Source organism: Typopeltis vanoorti, chromosome 14, assembly GCF_054136105.1.
Source record: "Typopeltis vanoorti isolate ZY-2024b chromosome 14, IOZ_Tvanoo_1.0, whole genome shotgun sequence".
Taxonomy (NCBI): domain Eukaryota; kingdom Metazoa; phylum Arthropoda; class Arachnida; order Uropygi; family Thelyphonidae; genus Typopeltis; species Typopeltis vanoorti.
The window spans coordinates 17,172,954-17,190,914 of NC_143562.1; the positions used below are offsets into that span (position 1 = coordinate 17,172,954).

The window sequence follows — 17,961 nt, forward strand, 5'->3', positions numbered from 1 at the left end:
TGATATAATAAATGTTCATATTATCGTACATAAAGGACTATTGTGAATATACGATGCCATAATTACATATAGTGTTGTTTGCAAATTAATATTATTAGCAAAATCATCCGTTAAAGCTCCGAAATAGAGCAAATAACAAAAGATGCGAGGATTACAAAATTGAATACAAGCTCAACGTATATGTGATGATGATGATGATGATGAGCGAATGGCAGTTAACTGACAGGACATATTCCTCGATTGCTTCCATGTGATGTGATAATAACTACCAGAAACCACTCACCTGTAATTTAATTGCTTAATTTGGATTTGTTTGATTATGCGTTTTAAAATATTATTATTATTGGAGAAATTAATAGTTGGATTCGTTTTCTAGTACCTCCTTAATCGGTTTGAACTAATCGGTTTGATTGTAAAGACTTGGTTCCGTGTAGGAAACAAAGAACCCTTATCAGAGTTTTCCAGTGGAAGGTGAGTTAGCCGGTCTCATACGGAGGTGGAGGGTTTTTCATCCGCAAACTGGCTAGGAGAACACGCTTAATTTACACACAAAATTATATATTTAAGCATGAGATTAACTACCTTATTCTATAATTAGGGTTACGAAAGTCAAACTGGGAAGTAGTGGACATTTCAGGGCCTGTAAGTACCGTCGATTATTATGAATGATTTAAAATATTGCGTTTAAATTTTAATGTGTGTGTGTGTGTGTGTGTGTGTGTGTGTGTGTGTGTGTGTGTGTGTGTGTGTGTGTGTGTGTGTGTGTGTGTGTGTGTGTGTGTGTGTGTGTGTGTGTGTGTGTGTGTTCACTAATTTTTCAGAATTTTCTATTTTAACCAAGAAAACAATTCAAAATAAAGCAGTGCCTGACCAACTTATGTCTTTAGTTGGCCTTTGGCGCTCCTGCCAGAGAGAACTGAACCAAATGAGAGAGAGACAGACAGAGGTCCACAATAAGATGAGCCTTTAGATCAGAGAAAAAAAAAAATAAAGAAAAACGACCAATAATAACTCATATAAGTTAATAAGGTCTGAGTCGGGTATGCAGAAAGTATTACTGCATATCAGGTACATTTTATTCAAAAAATACTTTAACTCTTGTGGAATACCTAATAATCAGAATTACTGTGCGCTCTCTCTCTCTCTCTCTCTCTCTCTCTCTTTGATTTAAGCAATAACTAAGTTTTAACTTCAAAGAATACAGCACTGGTCATTTTTGTTGAAACTTTTAGCTTCTATTTGGTTGGAATGAAATAGAACGAAGACATGTGTCAAAGAAATATATACAGAAAGAGAATTTCTGTCTTTGTGTTTTATGGTTCGTTCGCAATTCCTATAAATACATCTCTTTGCCAGCTTGCATTTGAGTAGCGTTTCCCTTCTTGATGAACCGTAATAATCCTGAAACAGCTCTTTAGGTTAGGGACGCATACTCTGTTTTCCTTCAAACAGCGATTCTATTCAGACATCACTTCATCTCCGAAAAAAAAAAAAAAAGGGGGGGGGGTCGCTTACATCTAAGAAACAAATCAGAAGCCCAAGACTAATGGTTTATGCGTAAGTCGGTAAATTAAAAAGGGTTAAAAACCTCCATTTAGCGTACCTAAATATTCATCTCATGACGAATTCTCTTCAATCATTTTTTAAAATTAGTCTAGACGTATGCTGTCGGTGCTCTTTTCTTGTACCTTCTGAATGCTAATTGATTTTAAATTAACAAATAATTTCAAACATTCCTTGAGTGAAAAGGGAAAAAAAAAATAAAGTGTCTCGTGTGTTTACCGAGCCAATGATATTCATCTGGTATTTCAGTCCCTGAAAACCCCTTTATTCACCTGTCCATCTAGACCAAAGTAATTTTGCCAAACTATTCACCCCGAACCCCCGCCCTCACCCATCCGTCACGCGAGGATTACAGACAGTTTGTGACAAGGAGGAGAGACGCTTACCTTCCAAGTATCTTCGAGACACAGCCATGAGAGACCCGCAGCTGTCTGCTGATGTCACATGGTCGCACGCCCTGATGAGCCAGTTCAACAATCCGCTGCCGCACAACATCGGGGAGGGGCCTGCCGTTGACAAACACCCCGCCCAGCTGGTTGACCCCGCCGTGGCCTGCAAAAGGGAGAAATGGGTATCAGGTTCATTGCTGTCTTCATCGTTTCATAACTTTTTTTTAAATGATTTGCATTCAACCTATGTTAGAAAGTTCACAGTGCTTTACCATGCAGAATAAACGCATTCATTAATTTAACCCAAAGTGAACTTTTACATTTAGTCTAGTTGACATAAATGCGTTCGGTTGTAATGCGAAAATAGGTCTTGTTTATGTGTTCAGAAGATCATTATTTTTACATGGTCTATGATTACTCATATCCACCGTTATGTATATTTTAAGCATTCTGTCATTTATCTTTTAAAGCGTCATACTTATCATTTATTTTTCCTATTTATTATACATAACATGAAAAATATAATATATTTTATAATTTTTTATTTTTTTAAGTTTTTCTTACATTTATTAAAAAAATTATAATTTTTATAAACACACCTTTTTTAGTTGATGTTAAATAAAATACAAAAGAAGTACACCAAACGTTGTAAGTTGAATATTCAATTTCATTAGCCTTGAAAAAATTATTTTTAAGGTTGTAGTAATTAATAAGAGGGGTAGCTATTGTAAACAACCCATTAACATTGAGGTAAGCGTAATTACAACCTTATAAGGAATTATTTTATTAGGTTAATAAAGGTAACTTACGGTGTAAATGAAATAAAAAGATGACATCAATATGTTAAATCTCTTTTCGTGAAAACTTTTCAGTATTAGTTATACCAATAGATTTAATCACTGTGAATTTTCTAACGCCATTTAGTTTTTTAAAGAATATTCGTGATAATAAATATTATGAATATCCTTTTATCCCAAGAGCACAAAAATAATGCAAAGTATGAGTGTTTCTCAATCAAAGTTTCTTTTGACATCTGAGAATTGTTAATAAAAACGTAAATAATAAGCGCATGAATGAAAATCCTTGTATTGGTTATTATGTTATAAAATTAGATGACAATTTTCATAGTTGGTGATAAAAATACTAGAATTATCTTAAAATTAGAATAGAATTTTGACGATTACTTTTGTTTCGCAGCTTCTTTTCGATGGTACACAGCAATTCCTACACAAATCGCTTGCCAAACTTTTGAGAAACACTTATTAAACTTAAACTTAAAAACACTTATAAATGCTATCCATTTTCAGGCAAGAAAATCAATAGAAAAAATAAATAAAAGACTGTCTCCTGTTTGTCTACATATCTCTGATGATGACCAGCATTTTCTCAGAATTTAATTTTTTTTGTAATTAACATTATGCATTTCTAAATTGTCATTATAAATTACATAATATTAAGAGTTTGGATGTCTCTGTAACATACATTACTACAATTAAACACAAATACCAATTCTAAAAAATACTTTTTCAATAAATGTCTATACAATTTATCAATAAATTACGTTCACGTTACAGAAAATTATAAGGTTTATTTCAACTTATTTCCTATAAACAATTAAATTCAATAAATTTAATTAAAAAATACATGTACAAAATGCATTTTGGGTGGCATTTCACATTTAAAACACATGCAAACCATAAAACACCAATTATTTAAATAAATATATGAAAAATATGAATGTTATTTTAGATCCTTCCGTTTACATTTTTTTTTCCCCACAGGAAGCAATTTAAAAAGGCGAGTCCGAAATTTAATAACAATCTATAATTTCCCGTAATCTAATGTTGTTTTAATTAGGAGATTGATCTTTGTCAAAGATATACATGCAACAGCTGTTAAACCTAGCTACAAAGCACTTCTCCTTTCTGGATTTGTCATCGTTCTCGGTTATCTCCGTTAATGATTGCGAGTTTGTATAGACTTCTATGGCAAGAAATGTTAATAAGGGTATAGAGAAATAAATATTGACGGAAAAATTAATTTTCATATTGATTTAAGCTTCGACTGTAAGTGGGATCATTTATCATCTGTTCAGCGAAGAGGGATAATTATCTGCCACAAGAGTACCAGAAGATACATTTAAGATAAAACTAGTTTTTACAGAATAGACTGAATCGGGATGAATTCACCGACATTTGGGGAAGAAATATTATGGACTAAAGATCACTAATTAAATCATGTGAACATAACGTTGGTTTTTCATAGATATATATATTCCAAATTTAAAAAAAAAATTGAAAATTCGCGACATTTTTTTTTTCCACAGGAAGCAATTTAAAAAGGTACATACCAGAAGATACATTTAAGATAAAACTAGTTTTTACAGAATAGACTGAATCGGGATGAATTCACCGACATTTGGGGAAGAAATATTATGGACTAAAGATCACTAATTTTTTGGAGGTTTCCTATTCTCACCAAGGGATAGGTGAATGTGAGATTATTATTAATTAAATCATGTGAACATTTTTTTGGTTGGTTTTTCATAGATATATATATATTCCAAATTAAAAAAAAAATTGAAAATTCGCGACTCGCACAGTACTATTTTAAAATTATTATATCCAGTTGTCTTTTCGATTAGAATTATATAATAGATATATAAAATAATCTAAACTTTTAAATATTTGGTTCCAATTTTAAAATAATTATTAAATTACTTTAGTTTTTAAGTTATACACATTAAACTATAATACACTTATTATTTGTTTAATTAAGATTGTTATAAATAACTGTTGGTGTGTCACATCTTTCCGAAGGAAAGGTGAGATGCGGTGATTGATTCATTCATTCAATCCAATACCATTGGAGGGTAATGGATGGCAATGCTGTAGCCAATGAAGTTCTAACTGAGGCTCGGCTATTGCTGTTACCCTCCTGCCATGATCAGAGCTTTAATAGCTCAATAACACCTTATCCCTACACTTCCTCTACAGATAACGGGGAAGATGAAAAGCATTCTTGCTTTGCCCCTTTAAGCCAGTCCTTATAAGGATAAGGATCTTTCCGAAGGTATGATATGATATAATATAATACATCATGCTTGTAGTGGTTGAAATTGGTTTCCAATGTTTAGGCATAGACAAAATAACGTGATTGTAAAGCAATTGTGAGATTGACGATGACATAGTCAGCATTTAAAACGTGTATCTTTGTTCTTCTTTAAGAAGCATTTGTAATGTTGGTTTGTTATGTTATATACGCCATCTCCCTCCCGTGCCTCATGACGACCACCCCCAGATAATCCGCCTTAAGCCCCCTCACAACAGGGAAGCAATAATACAAATCTCCTGCCTCATTTCTCTGTCGTTAGAGGACAATTGAAAAGCTCAACGATCAACCATTTAAGCTAGGGTTATATGTTTCTCAAAGAATTTACAGAGGGAGAGATAATGCAATGAAGGTGGTTGCGGTAGACCTACGAAAGATGTTCAAGAATCTCTCCAGTTAGTACTTTTAGGAAACAGCGAGATAAAAAGAGAATTCCTGTAGTTTTTCATCGAAGAATTGTTCTGGAAAACTATTTCACACACACACGTACGCACAAACTAAAATATAAAGAATAAGAATACGATGAACTATAACATTTACTATGTATTTTCTTCGCACATTAGAAAAACATACGAATGTAGTAATGATTAACCTATGTACTATAAACGGCGGCATACAAGATTTGACTATTTCACACCGAAATGAAACCCACCGATCCTTACAAATATAGCAATGCGAAAACGAGTCCATGCATAAAATGCCTTTTGTATGCCGTATCGTTCCAACCTTTCTAAAGCTGGCTCACACCACGCTGTCACTTTAATTCTTTATCAAAATGACAGTACAGTGTTACGCGAAAACTCGGTGGTAGCTCCCTACGATAGGGACCTCGTGCTGACTGCAGATGCATGAATATAAGGTTCCCTGTTGTGTTCGGCACACTTTTGTTTACAGGCTATTTTAATGGGGCGCGAAATGGGTGGTGTATCATTCATTTATTTCCATTTTTTCCCCTACAGAACAGACTCCCTAGTACTGAACACTGAAAACAAGCGAAGAGAAACATTCTTTACATGTTTTTCATCATATGTTCCGTTTCATGCAATGCTAATTTGTTGAAATAATCTAACTGCCATGAAATACAGAAATCACATACATAGTTAGGAAGAAAATATTAACTTTCAGGAATTCAATTAAGCCTTTAATTAACTAGGAGAGAAATGTGTGTTGAAATAGAACATATTATGAATGTATCCATGTTTTATAGACTACTATAGAAAAAATCTCAACTTAAATACTTAAAAAAAACTTAAATATCGCCTACTGTAGATGTATTTCCTTCTTAGCATACTTTCCCATAGAATCTGTTCACTTTTATTTATTAAATAACATTAGGTTACGAAGAAAATACTACCTTTTAGGAATTCAGTTAAGTCTTTAATTAACTAGGAGAGGAATGTATATTAAAATAGAAGATATTATGAATGCATCCATGTTTTATAGACAAATATAAAAATATACTTATGTTTCGAAATTTACCGTGGAAATTATGAAAATATAACCATATAAAACTATTTCGGCATGGGCGCTGCCTTAGCTTACACTACTATTCGTGTTATTTCCTTAAGAACCTTGTGAGATTTATATTTCAGTGATAATTTCTAGTGAATGTTCTGTGGTCTCAATATTTGTATTTAACATAATCAAATGTCATGTCAAGGTCTACTTGCGTTTTAAAATATTATCGATGTTATGTTGTTTTGGGGATTACAGCGAAAGTAATTAATATGAGATATCGGTATTATATAAAATATTATCAAAATGAACCTTTTATCAAGATTATGTGATTTAAGAGTAAATATGTTATAAATTAGCCCTAACAAAAATTGTCGTACACGTTATTTATATATTCCTGGGAAAAGTATCACCCGGGCTAATAATAAAATGAATTTGAATTACTGAAAGCACAGAGACACTGCGAATAATCCGCAGTTCTGTGAAAGTTGGGTTTTGAGACATCCATATGACGGTCTGAGAATAACTGCAAAGAAAAATATATTCGCAATGCATGTATAACGCTGAGTGCAGTGCTCACAACTATACAAAAGGGATGCTTTATAAATGGATTTTCTCTGTATTTCAAGGGACGGAAGAACCTTTATAAGGATTTTTCAAATGAAGACAAGTTCGCAGTCTCATAATAACATAGGGGAGGAGATCGTTTTCGTGTTTTTCACCCCGTAAAACAGACAAAAGCCAAAAGAATGCATGCGTTTAACAAACATAATACACTGCTTCATAGGCTTATTTCGGGAGTAATATTCTATGCAATCTAATCCAATCTGCTTTGCAAAAGTTCAACACCGCAACTACTATGGTCGTTTGCTAAAAGAAAAACAACGGCATGTTCGCTTTATTTGGAAAACTTGGATTCTAATGTCCTCCCCCTATACGGACTGTTCAATGAAGACGAGTTCGCCAAGATATCGTGCAAAAGGCCACAAGGTTGCATGCTTTATCCTCACCAAAAACAGGCAAATCGACTAAATAATTACATGTAGGATGCACTCGGCTATTAGTCTTGGTTCGGACGAATCCTAAAATTTAATATTTGCTTTAAGTGCTTGAGCGTATCTTTTGAAGCTAGAAAATTATGAGGCCTTTAATTTTGTAAGAAAAAACTGAAGTTTTCAATGTAAGTTCAAGGGACAATAACCTTGATTCTTAACGAGTGATCTAATCTTATCTTCACGAAACTCAAATGCGTCTTCCTATTCTTAACTTGGTGAGAATCCAGACACCTTTCTACACTGCTTGCTAAGATGTAATACATCTTCATATTCTTGATTGAGGAGTAACCCGACACACGTTATTATGAGATGATTTGCGCTCCTATTCTTTGCTTCAGTAAATTTAAACCTTCTGCGTATTTTGATTGTAATCAAATCCAACTGTCTTAATTGTGAATGAATTCATGACTGCTTAAATGAAGTTGACATTTGATTTTCTTTGTTTTATGAACATTACTTATCAGCCGTATAATCCGTTTCGGGTCATATTTATTTGGATAGTTCTAAAAGATCCGTTAACAGAATTTTAATTCTTTAAATGAGTAATATAGGAAGATTCACTGCGATATAGTCAGATATGAATTGTGGAAATCAACCTAACATTTATACAAATAAAATAATATTCTTACAAATCAATTTTTATTTGTTTAAATCTTAAATAGAAAATTTTTCTTAGATATCAATGAAATACACCATTTTTTGTTTTATATCACATTATAATATTAACATACATTAGAATCGTTTTTGAATTGCAGTAGTATTACTGATTTCCAATCGGTGTTTTAGTTTAATGGTTGCGAATGCTATTTAAAAATAACACTGAGAATTTTAAAGACAAAATGTATCAACCACTATCATTCACATAAAATTAAGGATTCATTTTAGACTAACCTTATAAGTTGTAATGCGTTCTTTTGCTTTTCACACATTCTTTTCATCTGTTTTTAGCTAACGTGAAAATCTTTTCCAGCCACGGACAAAACGTACCGATCTCTCTGTGAGACTGTCGGCCGCCGCTACTGTGGCGAGTTGCGGCAATGTTTCAATTACCTAATGGCCTGCCCCTGCGGACACCGCAAGACCACGTAATCCACATGGACTGGCCGTAACTTGTAGCGATATCCTCCCAGACTGCGGGAGATCTACGGGCGGAGAGGGGGCAGTGTTTGCATGCAACGCCGTGGCTTCCGACAATGTCCCAACGCACGGCAGGGTGGTGTCGCACGCAAGTTATCGTCGATGAGTGTTCATAATGTCGTCACTTAAGCAGTGAAAGTCGTTGTCCGTTTTTTTGAAAGCCACGTGTACTACATCACTCTGTCCCTTCGGTCGGGGGTCAGTGAACCAGAAGACATTGTCGAGGGTGGTCGAAAAGTGTCATGAGGTAATTCGATGCGTTAAAACACACCTGTACACGGCGGCGGGGAATTTTAACACACAAGAGTGAACCCGGGAGCAAAGTAGGCTTAGGTGACACTGACATGATGATGATACTGTACTTGGAAAATTGTATCGCAAATGGACAGGAAAAAAAAAAAAAAAAACGTTACCGCATTGAACTAGCTGGTCTGTTAGACATACAAGGTTAGGCCTGACATATACATTGATGCATATTAATGTTAAAAAGAGTGAAATAGGTTCAAACTGACTTATTACTGAACACAGACACATTAGCTTATTATAAAAGCAAGACTTGAACAATAATTCTTTTTTACTATTATAGACAGTATATTTTCCCTATTTACAAATCTTGGCGTTGTTTTACAATGTTCAAACATTGACCTCATCCCTAAAAGCTACAGTTCCTATCCACGTTTCAGAAATTCATTACTATAAATCCCAAAATGCAGCTGGAGACATAATAAACAGCTTTTCTATTGGATGTTTAGTTTATATGATCTAAATAATGTAGAACGGTCTACGATGAAAGAAATCTGAGATGTCTTTCAAGGCTAACAATGAAATTCTTTAGTTAATATATCATTTACAAAAGGCATAAATTAAATAAATATATGCTTCAGAAATGTTTCTAAATAAATACACGGAATATATTTTTATAAGTTAAATTAAAAGTAAAAATTTTAATAAACGATTGTACACCATACTGAAGTATATATAACTGTGGAATAACAAACATTATATTACCATTAATGAAAATGTGATCGGGAGAATAGATGGAGTTTAGCGATCGAAGAACAAAGTCTTTTTTAGAAATTCCAGGGTAACAAATGGCAATGCTGTAGCCAATGAAGTTCTAACTAAGGCTCGGCAATTGCTGTTACCCTCCTGCCATGATCACAGCTTTAATTGCTCAATAACACCTTATCCCTACACTGTCCTCTACAGATACCGGGGAATATGAAAAGCATTCTTGCTTCGCCCCTTTAAGCCAGTCCTTATAAGGACTATTAATGAAAATGAAAACAAGTAATACTTGAAAATAGTGGGAATAAATCTTTTCAAATTTGATGTTTTATAGTCATGGTATACCAATTGCAAGAAAGGAATGCTTTTTCAAAACAGTTGTGATGAAGACAGAGAGCGTATTTAAAATCCAATCTCCTCCCTCCCCCCCTTCGAAGTCTCACCAGGAGTTAGTGAACATGAATAGCCAGATTTATATATAAACAATTACCTTATCTCCTTTACTCTTTATCCTCCCGTCCATCACACCAAACGGGTGACACTCAAATGACAAACTACGGAACATGTGTTATAAACAGATACTATCAATAACATAGGCCAGGACCTGCTCGAATGAACACTTTTTCTGTACCAACTGATAAACAGAAAGGGGAGAGCATGAAAGATAAAGCAAGCATCAAATACACATTATATAAGTCTCTACTCTATCCTTAGATAAAGAGAAGTATACTCAGTTTTTGAGGGGTGGGGAAGAAAAGTGGTGGGGAAAACTACAGTAGACCATCCATGTAACGCACCCAAAAACACCCTGATCATCGCTCCACCCTGTCAAGTCCGTAACACCGTAAATGATGAAATCCCAACAGCTGTTCCACACAAGGAGAACAATGTCATGGTCCAGATTATCTCCGGCTTCGCAGATAAGTCGACTGTTTCAGTGTCATCGCTTTGACATCCCATTGACGATGGGATGTAAGAGGAAGTGGAACGCTACAAATTTTTTTTGCATTTTTTTCTCTCGTTAAGTTGCTGTAATTTTAGACATGCTAGTCATCAACATATCCTAGTATGCTTAATGCATATAACTCATATAATTCGTTCTTTCTGCGATAATAATAATCTAATATCACATCGCATCATAATAAATTGGAAAACAAAACAAAACAACTAATTGCATGGTAAAATATCTAAAAGTATTTTGCATATATCGGTGAACACGTGCTTCCACAAAATCAACGAATAGAACCAACTAACCACTAATCGTTCTTGGCCTATTCCAATTAGTATTAGTTAGATACATGAAACAATATAATGTATTTTTATAATCTAAATATATTCTAGAATTTCTTTTGTTACTAAAAAAGTATTACTAAATTTGAAAAAATTATTACAGTTTACAAAAAACTTTATGCTTTTTATTCAATTTAAGATAAGATTAGTATTCTAGTATTTCATGTAACAATGGTAATTTCGCATGCTTTCTATGGGATGACTTACTCATTTTAAGCGATTCTTTCCATCTATTTTCAGAGCGATATTTATTCATTTAATTAGAATGAGGTATCCATTTTGCTGATATGCGAAAGCGTGGTGAGTTTTCACATTGTCTACACCTTCTTAAAAGATCGTTTATCCTCTCAACCATCTCACATACATTTCTTTTTTTCGCCCTTGTCATTCCCTATTGTGATCTACAATAAAAGCGAACTGTGTCATTTGTTTCCAATATCAATATTAATCATTCTACTGAACAAGGATATTCGCAAAAATTTTACTCATTCTTGGCTTATTTCAGACGATGCGAAAACCTTTCAATGTCCCTTAATTGTTGTATGCATAGCACTGTTGGGAATCAGCAAAGTGACGAAATATAAATCTCGATGATGGTTTGGTGTCGCTATTTTTTTTTCTTTCTTTTTTTGGTTTTTCTTACCCGTAAGGAATTTTAAAAAATGTGCACGCGCCAAATTCCAGTCGCAATGAAAGTTAAGAGCGAAATAGGAATGTACAATCAATCAGGGACTGTGATTGGAAGGGTGGTTGGCGTCTAATCAAAAGTCACACATCGCTGATTCAGTGCAGAGAATGACGAAGGGGGAAAAAATAAATAAAGAGAATATTACGAAAAATGTGAACTTTTAGCCAAGGTTCGAATGTCTAGAATATCATCAACGTACAGAAGTTACTGTCAACAGAACTATAATCAGGTAAAACGAACGACAGTATTGTGTCATGTAATATCCCCTTGTTCGATATCACATGACCCGTCGTCAACGCACTGGACCCTATTATGCTAAACATAACTGAGTCCAATCAGTCTATTGTGCTTGGCCAGGGTTGTGTGATTACGTAAACCCATAGTGTAGTAATTATGGCGTGCATTATTGAGCCCAACTTCACGCAGCTGCACCTACATGCACGCAACAGTACACTGTTTCACCTGTCTGTGGTTCCTCATCATTACATAGCCGACTGACCGCTATCTGACTACAATTTCGCGCGAGTATTGAAGTATGAATTGGTTTCAATGGGGCAATTCATTGTTCAAGTGACCAATATGTAATCAAGTCATCCTGACGTAATGAAAAGATTTAGATCATTGCTTCGTGATATTTTACAATTTCTGTATAGTTTAAAGTAGATTATTAAAACATTTCTTATAATTTTATTTTTCAATTAAAATATTATTAATGATATTTTAAGTTTTTTCTAAATTTTCTTAATCTACAAAAGAAATTATTAATTAATATGAATACACCTATTATTTAAATATAGTTCGTAGACTATTTAAGAGTTTGTTTTAATAACGTACGAACTTTGAGTTTGCATGTTTTAAAAGTGATTTTTTATTTTCATTTTGAAGAGTCTATCAAGTATTTTTCAATCCGCTAATTTTCTACATATCGAATGATATATATCGAATGATATATATTGTATATGTATAATACAACTAATACCTGTCTTTCTCATTACATAATGTTCTCAGTGCAACACAAACGAACACAGCAAGTAATAAATACTTATCAGTATAATAAAATCCACTTTATTTGGTTCGCATACGAAAATTTCTACCGGCTGATTTTAAAGCCTGAATTGATGTCTAACAAATCGAGTAATGCCTGGATAGTTTAAGCTTTATCAAAAAAAGAGTGCTTCAACTACCACAAAGTCACACACGGTATTGTCTTCATACCTCAATCAATATTATGTATAGTACTAAACCTGATTAAACGCAACCGTTGCATGTCTGCGTTCTTCAATTTTCTTAATGTTCGGTACCTTTATGTTTATTTAGCTTAAAAAATATCTGTTTCACGGCTTTGAGAATAATAATAAAAAAACATTCGTATACATTGGTAAATTCAAAGAAACAATGAAAAGAAAGCTTTCGAATCTGTGTTAAATAAAACCATCCGTTTCCTTTCTTATTTATTACAAGATTGTGTCTTGGTATAAAATTTCCTTTATCAACTATTACTCTCTCAAAAGTGAAATAAAAGTAATCAGTCGGAAACATAATACTCCAATAGTAATATTAATATTTGCATAGGTTTTTACTTATATTTCCTGAAGAAATAATAAAATCAAGTATTTCGCTAAACTAATTCTTTCCATCTCTCTCTCGGCATAATCGTTCCTATCTGTATACATCGCTGGAGAAAGTGCATTACACCTTAATTTTTCATGTCTACAATAAGAATTCTATCAATCACCCTATATATAGCATATCAATATCAATATCAATAATTTATATCGATAAACTTTTCAACAAAAGTTTCGTGCACTTAGTGATTATGGTTCACCTCAACATATCAAAATACTTTCAATGTTGACCATCATACAAATCTTCCAGTTCATCTTCACTCCTTTTCGTGTGAATACAAATCGCTTTTATATTACTTCATTCTCCTAATCTTCACAAAAGACATGGTGATATGGATACATAATTTTGCATCTGATGAAAGACTAATTCTGATATCTTTAAGAATGGTAATAGTAAAATAAGTTAAGGTGTTGCAAAGTAAATAATCTTCTATATATTTATTTTAGCATAACTAATAATGGCAATAATAAGTTCAAATCTATTATTTTCTTTACTTTCAGTTTTCATATAAAGAAAGACAATAAATTTAGGGAACAAATCTCAGTTATAGCAATAATTATATCAGGACGACAAATTCTATCTCCTAAATTTGGTTGTATTAATCGTTTAGGGAGAATTTCAAAATTTAAACATGCACATTTAACAATAAATTATATAAATATTTATTTAAAATAAAATGTATTTCATAAAAAGAAATTTTACTAAAAAATTTAATTTAATATTTATCGAACTCAGAATGCTTGTTTCTATTTTTAATAAGTTATATTTATTCAAGAATGCTTATTTCGTGATAACAAAGTTATTATGATCCAATATAAACGCTATTCATAATATTTTTATCACTATTAATCAAGTTTTGCTAATTTCATGGATTATAAATTCTCCAGTATTTACAAAATTATATTTATTAACTTGCTAGCGAGGCATAGCAGAAGCTCAGTTCCCATGACAACTAGAAATTGTCCCGTGAAGGAATGTCAATGATTTCTACATTGTTTTTTTTTTCTCCTCCTCTTTTTTGAATTTTTCCCACTAACGTATCTTAGTCATCTGTGGAATGTTGCGAAAAGAGGGAATTTCTTTTAACTGACAGCCCAATTCTTTTAGATGATCACTGCTTTTTTTTCTCTCTCTTTTGAAGTTATTCTTTGAGGAAACATGGCCATTATCTTTCATATATATTTTTTTTTTATCTTTGAAGCTTCGTCGTGAAGCGCCCTCTGCTGAAACAATACGTAATTTTGCTTTATTTTACTTGCGGTTCACATTTTCCTTATGGTAAATTCATTTTCGTTAATTATAATATAAACTTTTCATATAAATTATCATTCGAATTCGACATTCGGTTGCTTTCTTTAAAAATAACATTAACAAGTGTCTTGGGCATTTTAATTTAATTCTAAAATAAACGTCAACGGCTAAATATCAATACTTCCACGGAATGTTAAGTTTCTGTCACTTGAATTCATGTTCTGTTGCCCTGTATTTTAGCTATTGCATAAAAACGTCGATCATAACACAGTTCCACAAACGATTTATAAACTAATGGTAATACTAAAAGAAAACAGAAATAGTTGTACAGTAATTCATAGCTTGTTTCTCTTCATGGACTTATCCACAAGCACGTGTGTGCCAATCATTCAGAGAATTAAGTCGTCCGATGATGTCAAACTAAATTTTGCATACTTATTTTGTGTAGAAATACCTACTTTCTAATTAAGCATTATTAACAAATTGATTTTTATAGCAGTGATTAAAAGAAGTCGGCGAGATTAGCCTTCTCGTGTTTACATCTAATTATAATGGCAAATGTAAAGTTGACTAATAAATGATTAGTCAACAAAATAAATGATTCTAACGGTAGAATAATCAGTTATTTTAATAATTAGTTATTAAAATAATTAAAGTCATTCATTTCATATCAAAGGGATTCCAACTGAACCTGTTTTGACCAACCATTTTCATGGAAACACAATGTCCCACAATTTTCACATATATCGCACAATTTTGGGAATATTCGCCTTGTTATGAAACCCCAAGGTTGACTAGCAAGTTTACATCTGGTTTCGATGTTAAAATAAACTTTAATAGCGTGAATTAATTTTATTCGTAAGCAGAAATCATCATTGGATAAAATCAACGTGGTCGATTCTCTAGGAGGTATTTAACAACATAAATTTCATATCAGCGATATGTAGTTATGAATCGAATGCTAAGATTGACAAATCCGATTCCAAATAAAGGATCTGATTCTCTGAAATCCGTGTCAATCTGTGATTGCACTTGAAATACTATGAACCAGTTACAAAAATGAGCAGAATGTACCAGCACTTAGGCCTATTTGAGTCACATAAGAAACCATAGCTTACTGTCTTCATTGCTAACGTTGAGATATAATCTGAGCAGTTTATTAATGGTATTATAAGTAATACTTTTGCAAATTTTCTATCTGATATTGATGATAATAAATCCTATTCTGATCTAGACGTTTGCGAAATGAAATATACCTTTATGGATACGTTAAAATAACATGAAAACGTGTGGGCACATAGACGGTGGTTGGTAAAAGCACTTATGTATACATTCAATGTAACATAAACAACAAGGAAGTTGAATGGTAAGCACGTCGTACTACAGCGCTACCCTTCATCTAATACTTCACCACACTCAAATACCAAATGCACTTTGTCAGCCATGTTTGTATTTGTAATGACAAAACTGTCGAACATGCGAACATTTTTTGTCATATTGCTGAAGTCTTATCATTGTTCATGTGCGTATATAGAAAGTAATCAATAAAATATACGTCATGTACTTGAGAGTTGACTGTTAGTGCCACAAGAGGAGTAAAAAAATACTCTAAAATAGTAAGCTTAATAAAGTATTAAAGCCATGCAACAATACTGACTTATAATATGGAGGGAAATGGGGGTGGGGATTTCCTTGAGCATATAGATGTAAAACTTGAGTGAAAATTGAACTGCACAAACATGGGGGGAAACGTAAAACACAATAACAGTAAGAAAAATGTAAGACTGTGCACAGAGAAACAAAAATTAGTTAACATTCCTGCCAAAAGTAAAAAAAAAGAGAAAAAAGTGAATGAAAGAAACAGTGAGGGCCTACCCATTTTGGCCAGGCGGTAACGAACATCCAGGAGGTAGTTGTAATAAGCTAGGGGAAGAAGATCCATGATTATAGATCAACGCTCAGCGAAGATAAATGTCCACTTGCCAGTCACGAGGGATGTTGACCAGCTGACCGACCGAATGCCCAAAGATACGAAAACGCTAAAAACGGACCGGGGTATGCAGGGCTAGTATTCGGTCACGGTCTCCCGTCTATGAGCGATGTCTCTTCGGCGGTGACAACTGCCATCGACGCAAGGTCGCGCTTGAGTGGTCCGGAACGCGCGACCTCCCTTCCTGCTCGCGATTAAATCGACTCCTTCGGTCAGCGCGCTTTGGACCTCGTGTCTGGCTGAGGTGCCGATAACCTGGTTACTTGGTGTGCGGCCGTCACGCCACCAGCGGCTCTTTATACAGCTCAGGGCGAAGGGCGTATGGACGTCGGCAGTGCTGGCCAACAAGACTGTGGCTCGTGGAGACGTACAGGAGGCGACACTCAACGATTACGTGCGAATGAAAGCTCGCCCTTCATAATCGAGTTAGTCGGCGAAAAGTGCACTGCTAACAGCCCAGAACGAAGGCAAACACAGAGCGCTCGCCTGTGCCGCAGCTGAAAAAGCGAAGCATCTATCCCCCCCAGTTACTGCCTACCGCGTTTGGAGCATGCACTGCCAAGAAAAAAACCCTCATCGCGAAAAACGAACGTTCTTGCCACCCTCTTAGGAAATCCCATTTAGCAATTGCACCTTGCAAAACTCGAGCCCCTTTTAGGAGCAACGAAGTGACCAAGCCCTGATATACTCATCACAGCCACCCATGCAAGTACATGTACTTACTCTTACATGAATAATATTCCATCATGCTGGCGTTGTAGCGGTATGCGGTGCTCAGGTCCATGGTCACACAGGGGCGTCTTGTCCTGCACTTTGCCGGAAGATGCCTTATTAACCGTCGGGTCGACAGAGGACTAACTTAAGAAAGAGGCAGCCATCACACCAGTTATGAGCCTGCAGGGATGTGTAGCTTGCCAGCCATCACCAGGGCCACGCTGATATTAATTCTGCAACAGCCGGCCGATCATAATTGAGTCTAACTAATCGGATTGGACCAATCGTCGCTCGCGCCGTGTGTCCAACTTTGAAAAAGTCAATCCTGGAGTTATCCGACCGCAGGAGGTGCGCTGCCGCCCGCCGATTGTGCGCCACCAGTCACGTGGTCTATGACGCTGCTCTAGTCGTGAAGAGAGCTACTGGCTGTGCTCCTGCCAGATGGATTTCCTCTCGCGGAAGGTCAGGCCTCGTGCTCCCATTTTTCCTACCTTTTTTCCTTCCTCCTCCCCTCAACTGTGTTTTTGGGGGAAAAAAAACTCTCACCTTTGACCTCTGTCCTTCGCTTGATGTCTTCACTAACAGACACGTGTTATTATATAAGCTGTTTTACAAACATTTTTTTATTTGTTGGTGATCATCAAAGATAAGGATGCTAAGAGAGATGAAAGATGAAAAGAGAAG

At 34.5% G+C, this 17,961-nt stretch overlaps 1 protein-coding gene across 1 annotated transcript in view; it reads right to left on the reverse strand.

The window, feature by feature from the left end:
* The window catches only part of LOC150099263 (uncharacterized), a 151,920-nt gene extending 134,573 nt beyond the window's left edge, over nucleotides 1-17,347 (reverse strand). The window contains exons 1-2 of the mRNA XM_090404295.1: nucleotides 17,287-17,347; nucleotides 1,950-2,115 (exon numbers count right to left, since the gene is read on the reverse strand). Coding sequence (XP_090260421.1) covers nucleotides 1,950-2,115; nucleotides 17,287-17,347 — 227 coding nt within the window. The remainder of the gene's footprint in view (nucleotides 1-1,949; nucleotides 2,116-17,286) is intronic.
* Between the last annotated feature and the right edge of the window lie 614 nt (nucleotides 17,348-17,961).